Raw genomic sequence first — 8,050 nt, 5'->3', positions numbered from 1 at the left:
AACAAAACTGGTACTGTACGGCGCCGCACGGTAAGTTCCTTGCATGGGAAAAGTCCTAGGTAGAACTGTAGAAAAACTAATAACAATACCGGTATCGTACCGTCACCAAAATACAGCTATGGCAGTATGGGGACATAATACTGTAATAGGGCAACAGTTGACAGTGTAGGACAATATTTTAAATACACAAATAGGTTTATCTGTACAGTACCACCGGTACAGTACGGTACCACCAGACCATATTCCTGTATTCAGATATTGCAGTATTGATATTTGGATATCTGAATACTGGAATACGGTACCAAATTTTACTGATGTTTAATGTTGCTGTTTGAACTTGCTTCTTGCATGTAGTTCAGTATCTTGGTATATACAGATATACTTATTATTAAAGTCTGAAAGAGCCATATGGCTATTTTTAAGTAACTTAGATAAAAAGTTCTGCTAATTATATTTTGTCCAAAACATGGCAACAATGACCAGCTTATTCTCATTTACAAGTCCTGCTGTGAAAAGACTTCTGGGATGGAAGCAAGGTATGTGACACATTGCATTTTCATTTATAGACAGGTCATTTTGATGATAAATATACCAAATCGTATCATCAGTTTTATAACACACTTCACATATCACTGTTTTCCCCAAAAGAAAAGTAGGCCTAATTCATCCGTTTGATGTAAAACTATTCTCATTTTAATTAGATGATTCTTTCTACTGTTCCACAGGTGATGAAGAAGAAAAATGGGCAGAGAAAGCTGTTGATGCTCTCGTGAAAAAATTGAAGAAAAAGAAAGGGTCCTTGGAAGAATTAGAACGAGCTTTAAGCTGCCCTGGTCAGGACAGCAATTGTGTTACTATACCTCGATCACTGGATGGCAGATTACAGGTACAAGTCTCGTATTAGACAAAATAGCGGTAAATTTCGTTTCAGGAATGTTTCAAGTCTACATATCTACTTTTGTCGTCATTTTCTTGTGAGATAAATACTTTAAAATTCCCAGTAAATAATTATTGGTCTGTTTGCCAACACTAAAATCGGCGCTAGAGGATAATTTTGAAAATAGCCCATAAAATTATATTCATAATGTGCTAAATTATATTTTAGGTTTCTCATCGCAAAGGTTTGCCCCATGTGATTTATTGCAGAGTTTGGAGATGGCCCGATTTACAAAGTCACCATGAATTGAAACCACTGGAATGTTGCTCATTTCCATTTGATTCGAAACAAAAAGAAGTTTGCATAAATCCTTACCATTACAAGAGAGTTGAAAGCCCAGGTTTGTGTTTATTATTTACACTTGACTTTTTTATAAAGTATATTGAGGTATTCATTTCTGATACTGGCTACGACTCAAGGTGAGATGCATTTAGCAGAGATCAGAAATACTATGAGATTCACTAACATTTTGTAAATCGTACAGATTTCAGAAGAAGCAATCAGAGTTTAAAGATATTTAAATGTAAAAATTTACAGAAGAAAGCCTATTCAGTTAATGGGGAGATAGGTAAAAATTCATCCAAATATTACAGAGTTGTTTAGTCTTTAATGGATATTTTAGTATATTGTTATACTATACCATTTGCACTGAGTAACACTCTTATATCAACTGTCTTGACACAATGTTAGCATTAATTGTCACCTTTATTACACTATAGAATGTGAATTTTTTTTTTTAAATCTATTACTGGACAAACAAATTAGTCCAATAGTTTTTCCTCTGCTTTGCTGGCCTAAGTTAAATCAGCAGTTCTTAGAAATTAAAAATGCATTCTCACATTAGTAATGATCTTATCAAAAGTATTGGATTTTCGAGTAAAAATGTGTTGTGGTTTACCTTATCTGCTATATAAAATATTTCTTTCTTGCAAAATGTTCTTTCATTGAAGGTACTCCCTAGTGTATATTAACAATGTGCATGCTTGGTACACAAGGTCTCAAATCATCAAACATGCACAGGCTTGATAATGATATCTATTTTTCATAAGGAAATTGCAGGTTACCAACTAGTTTATAATGAAAATAATTTTGTATGTGAGCAAATAGTACACAGAAGGGGCAGTAAAAATCTTAATACAGCATGTGTCACTAAACTGGCTTTTCCTAACGCATGGTAAATGTAAAAACAATCTGAGCAAAGACCAATTTAAAGTCTGACATGTATGGACGTTCTTTATATGTATATAATGTTTTTCTCCTATTCCACTTGATGTCTTCCTGTATTGTTTCCTGCCTCGCACCCTTGAATGAAATATTTGTTGGGCAGTCGATTGTGAATCACCAAGTAACACAATGCCAATTAGGAACGAATTTTTATCTGAATCATTTAAGTATGTATTTAACTGCTGGGAAACATTTCAGTATGAATGTAGATAAAATTCATTGTTGTTTGGCCATACTTTGCTTCATTTCAGTAGAGACTTTATTATCACTTAATGAACAGATTTAAAGAGTGCCGGTAATAGAATTTCTGATTTTTCTGAATTACAATGTTTACGACTTTGTGTGTAGAAATGACAGTCAAATTTATATCAATAAATACCATTTTATGGCGAAAAAAGTGTGATCAGTTGGCCATGAGAGCACTTGACGACGGCGCTGTTGGTTTCCTGCGCCTGGATAATTTCATCAAATATTGTCTGAACAAAAGAATATTATAATGACGTACTATTTATTGAATACAGTTGTCCGATGACGAGAATATACGCAGAGCCCTTCCCAACAATCTGGATTTGTATTAAAGCAATGCCATACATTGGCGCATGTAAAGCGTGTTGGATATCAATAATAGATGTAGTAACGCTGGAACTACCTTATTTTTCTTGTCATAGCGATGTTACTTCGATCGCCGAAATATAAACCTATATGTAATATATAAACCTAACATTTCTGGCGTTCACCTATATGAAATTAATCATTTTGCTTGGATATGCAGGGCTTGTTCTCGAATATTCTTTTATTGTGTAAGCCAAAACTCCTAACTTAGCTCTTCATTGTCGTCTAATATTATGTCGCTTAAATGGCTGCCTGAATCGCATGCCATTGTGCCTTCAAACTTGTAACTTAATATCAGATTAAGACGAGCCTACCACTGTTCAAATTGCGCAAGTGGAATTCTAGTCTTAATTAATGAAATATCCCACAGTCAACCAACGGGCTGGCAAAATTGGAGTTTCCTGTGGTTTCAAATGCTGGAAATTGGAAATTCCCTTTTCGTCAATCTAACCTAAGTTGAACCAATATAAATAGCATTCTGGATTATAGGGATAGCATGAATATTCATTGTCCATCGAAAACTCAAGAATTTGGACATAACGCTGAATTGTTCAAAGTCGTGACATACGGTACTTCATTGTATAGCGTTTTTAGCTTAGTATTATAATAAATACATTCCAGGTTGTTTAATTTAAACTATCTTCATTATATCCCGACGCATTGGCACGAAATACATGTACTTTATCGTAACAATGGGAGACCAAAATTTTTCTGCAAAACCAAGCTGTATGAACAGTTCGGCTTTTTATTTGATAAATGTCTGAGGAATGTATTTGAAACTTCTATTGTGCCGTGTTTAATAACTGCCTAGTAGTTGTGTGGAAAGTTGAATGCGCTGCGACTGTTTGCGTTCGTGATATAGTAATATTAGCCAGCAACTTGGCGTCTCAACGGCACCTTTATTTATAGTTTACTTTTTGCTTTTTCAAGACGCCGCGTTTTAACCACTTTTGTTGCATACCGAAAATTTCGTCGCGCCCAGTCGTAACAAACGGCGCCAACCGAAAGCGCGTCCCTTTGTAATCTATTCTTGAAGCCAAGTAACGAGCAAAATCGTATAATTACAGGTTGTTGCATACGCCGCGTTGCATTAGGTTCAAATACACTTATTGATACCTGTATAGTTTACCATAATTCCCACTTCATCTTCCTGTTTATTTTCTATTTTGATTTTGGATGTAAAATAAAATTGCCATGATATAAATTTAGCGAACCTCGGCGGTTTTTTACGTTCAACTTGTTCAACTGTAATTTACTTTGTTTATCGAAACGTTGCCAAAAGCGAGCTATTTATGACTAATTACCGCAAGCACCTGTTGTAAATTTCTCCGCACCTGTTTTTCAATTGCCCGCGGGAGATTAAAAACGATTAAAACCATTGTCAACGAACAAACATTCTGTATGTTGTAAACTGCAGTCAGTTGCCACATTAAATGTCGAATGAGATATAGAACTATGAATATGGTTTTGAAGATTTAAATTTTTCCGCATTCCAAATAAACTTTTTTGACGTTTTTATGTTTTTAGTTCTTCCTCCGGTTCTAGTTCCCCGACACAGCGAATTCCTGGCATCTCACAGCATGCTCCACAGAAACCGTGATGTCCGCGATGCTCACAGCCACATGCCACCTAACGCCATCTACAATGCCGAGTCTGGTGGAATGTTTAACACAGCTGGGTAAGGTATTTGATAGCATATTGTGGTTTTATGTGTCAACATATACAAAGATATGCGCGACGCGCTTAAAACATTGATCGTCTGTATGTTTATCATGTTGCATATGGGAGTTGTGTTCTTGCGAACTTCTATGGTGTGTGAATTATAATAAATAGTTTTCTTTTTACAGTCGTCCACCCCCACTCTCTCACTTTCCTGGGTCGGTGTCCCCTCAAAATCAATTTGGTGGTCCTGTATCTCCAGATTCGTACAACTCGAATTCTCCGTTTCCTCCTCCCATGTCTCCCGATGGTTCTACGACAGGCCCCGGTAGTCCATACAGTTTACCCGCTGAAACTCCACCGCCCGCTTACGATGGAGAGAGGCCAGATAACATGGAAACAAATGTACCGTCTCACACACCCTCTCATATTTCTAATCATCATCGACACAAGATTGGTGAGTAAAAGTTCACCAGTTGTGAAGCGTGGTTTATCATTATTTCTCGTCGTATTCCGAACTTAGTTTCGGCGACGTCTGAAATTTTCCTACGTTGTCGCTTTGTCGACTACTCAACGTAGAACTGGTTTTTATTGAAGTTGTTAACTTGTCCAAAATTTCTGCTAGTTTCGTGATGTTTTTATTATTTTCAATACAAACCAGCCTTTCTACACTACTTGTGTTGCAAGACAAATATTCATTTCGGTTTTTGTTAGGATTTGAAACTATAGATCATTAAAACTTTAACCTCGACTGCTCTGATGAAATCACGTTTTTAACTGCTTTGAGTCTTCTTTCACGAGTTTTGATAACTTCACCTTGTACTATTTTTAGAAGATGTGCAGCCAGTGTCGTATACTGAGCCGAAGGAGTGGTGCAATATTGTCTATTATGAACTGAACAATCGAGTAGGAGAAGCGTACTCGGCAAGGTCTACGCAGATCATTGTAGACGGCTTCACCGACCCATCAGCAAAGTGCAACAGGTTCTGCCTTGGACAACTGTCCAACGTAAATCGAAATTCGACCATAGAGAATACACGACGTCACATCGGAAAAGGTATTATTATCCTCATTCCAGTTTAAAACTAATTAGTGAATCTATATGGTACTTTGTATATGGATTATTCCAAGCCTCTAATGCTCATAATTGTCCTATAGCTCCGAGGATATTGGTTTTGTTGCAATATACAATATGGCAGCATTAAAATTATTATTTGTTTACACAGGAGTTCATCTCTACTACGTTGGTGGAGAGGTTTATGCGGAATGCCTTTCTGATTCCGCTATATTCGTACAATCTCGCAACTGTAACTATCATCACGGCTTTCACCCGACCACAGTTTGCAAAATCCCTTCAACATGTTCGTTGAAAATCTTCAACAATCAAGAGTTTGCGGCTTTGCTCTCGCAATCAGTTAATCACGGTTATGAAGCGGTGTTCGAATTGACGAAGATGTGCACGATAAGAATGAGCTTTGTCAAGGCGAGTATATTCAAAACAATATTTCTGTTGTTGTCTATTGGTATATTTTACCCTCAATTCGCAGGGATATCTCAACAGTGTTTTTTAAATATTCCAGGGTTGGGGTGCTGAATACCACAGGCAGGATGTGACATCAACTCCGTGCTGGATCGAGATTCATCTCAACGGCCCTCTTCAGTGGTTGGACAAAGTCTTACAGCAAATGGGGTCGCCGACCAATGCAATTTCTTCTGTGTCATGAGGATAGTTTTTAATCCACGAACTTCGTATAGGAAAAAAATTACGATCATGAACGTTTGCAAAACAAATTGACGATGGAATTGTATATTGCATTGCTATTGCGAAATACTATTCATGCTCTTGCGCAGCCAAGCCGCAGCACGACGACAGTTGTAGGGGTTTTGAATTCGTAGACCACACCCATACTCGTAAATTAAATGTAAAATAATATTAGAAAGCCAATTGACACAACATAGGCTTTGTTTCGTGGCCTTGAAGTAAAGTGTTATTTCTGAAATACTTTTAATAGCTCTTCTTTCACGGTTTTCGGCGCGGTTATTACACAGTCGCCCTTCAATGAGTTCGATTTTTCCAGCATATTCGGAGTATTTCATTAACCTTGTGTGGCAGAAGAAAAATTTGACTTTTTGTATCCAGTTTTTATATTTACTGTCGTTTTTTTATTATTTCACTCCTAAAAGTAATACTGAACAATTTCACTTATTTTTTTTCGCATACCAGTTTTAAACTTGTTGCGTTCTTCCAGATGCTTACCAGTACTCTCGAAAGACGATCAGAGCGGAGCTTTAAATTATTTACCCGAACTGATCCTAAAGTTTCCCACGCGCCAGCTTTTGCAAACTTTGAGCTATTATAGCTTCCATGTTTTTAAAAAATCCAGAGTATAGTAACTAATAATAACGCTTGCGACGCAAAATGCATACCATTTTGAACCGTTTACTTTTTGTGCCTTATTCTTTAGTTCTGGTTTTTATATTCACATTGCAGTTTTCAAGATGGAAAGTTATCGAAGATCGATGTTTCCTTTATATCATTACAAGATAAATTTCAAATGATTCATGCAAACGCAATGATAGTAATTAATTATGAAACCATTTTAGCCGACTTCGCCTTTTTATGCTTTTTGTGATTGTGTGTATCTCAAGACCTGATTTTGTTCGCTGCCAATATTTTTTCAGTATTAAAAACCTATTTCAAATTGGATGTCCGTTTGTACGTCATTTGTGTTGCGTAATAGCGATATGTTAAACGGAAGAATATATTTACATGACTACTTTTTTATTAGTTTGGTTTAAACGAACGTGAAATCGAACAAGGTTTCCACACCACAGAATATTTTGGTGATATTGCTACCTAAGACATTCTGGAAAAAAGCTGTAAAATGGAACCAGGAACAGGCCTTTATTATCGCTAAATTCTTCCATTTTGTGTTGTGTTTATCGCCAATGAGAATAGAGATAGTTCAGAACATGCATGGTTGTATCATTTAAAAAAAAATCTTGATCATGCTTAAAATTTCAATCATTATCAATCTAATAAGATGCCGAACGTACGACGAAGCATTGTTATTACGGGTCCACTGACCGCGATACTTCGAACATGACAATGCTCATCAACTAAATGCGGACACTACACGTCCAGCTCTTACACAGAACAGTGAAAGGAACGGGGGAATATGAAAGAACATTTCAAAACCGTGAGTACTGAATTACCCTCCCCTATAAATTGCCATTTACCGCCAGTTTTGGAACCACTGCTTTGGACCATTTCGTACGAGATTTATTTCAGTAATAATGTTTCTGCTTATGAATAGCAATCCTTCCAAAGTTGGCATTGCTAAAATTCTTTTCCCCTGTCCCTTGTACAGCACTTCGTTCTAAAGTCCTACCGGAAAGTTTTACTAAAACTGTTCAAAAAGCTGACAGAAATTACTTACCTCCCACTCCAAAAAGTACTGGATGAATTCTTCAAGTCATTATAAACGCCCAGCAATTGGCTATCTTATCAGACACTTCGTGCTACATGTCACAAACTCAAACCAATTTTAAAGTTGAAAAAGACAAACGAGCGAAGTTGAAGATTTCCACAGATAAAATTTAGGAACATTGAGTTCA

General features: G+C 36.6%; 1 protein-coding gene across 2 annotated transcripts; it reads left to right on the top strand.

Annotated features, from left to right (window-relative positions):
• Positions 1-355: 355 nt before the first annotated feature.
• On the top strand, positions 356-7,139 carry LOC120340992 (mothers against decapentaplegic homolog 5-like). Of its 2 annotated transcripts, none has more exons than XM_039409406.2 (8): positions 356-536; positions 726-886; positions 1,106-1,277; positions 4,301-4,451; positions 4,621-4,889; positions 5,268-5,489; positions 5,659-5,915; positions 6,013-7,139. In XM_039409406.2, the coding sequence occupies exons 1-8, from the start codon at positions 467-469 to the stop codon at positions 6,154-6,156; spliced, it is 1,446 nt and encodes a 481-aa protein (XP_039265340.1). In that variant the 5' UTR covers positions 356-466; the 3' UTR covers positions 6,157-7,139. The 2 variants fall into 2 exon arrangements, with proteins under 2 accessions (XP_039265340.1, XP_039265339.1); XM_039409405.2 differs by having other exon boundaries at positions 5,265-5,489.
• Positions 7,140-8,050: the final 911 nt, after the last annotated feature.

Source organism: Styela clava, chromosome 14 (assembly GCF_964204865.1).
Source record: "Styela clava chromosome 14, kaStyClav1.hap1.2, whole genome shotgun sequence".
Taxonomy (NCBI): Eukaryota; Metazoa; Chordata; class Ascidiacea; order Stolidobranchia; family Styelidae; genus Styela; species Styela clava.
Note: the sequence above shows the minus strand (reverse complement) of the source record. Positions and strands in the feature narration are given on the sequence as shown.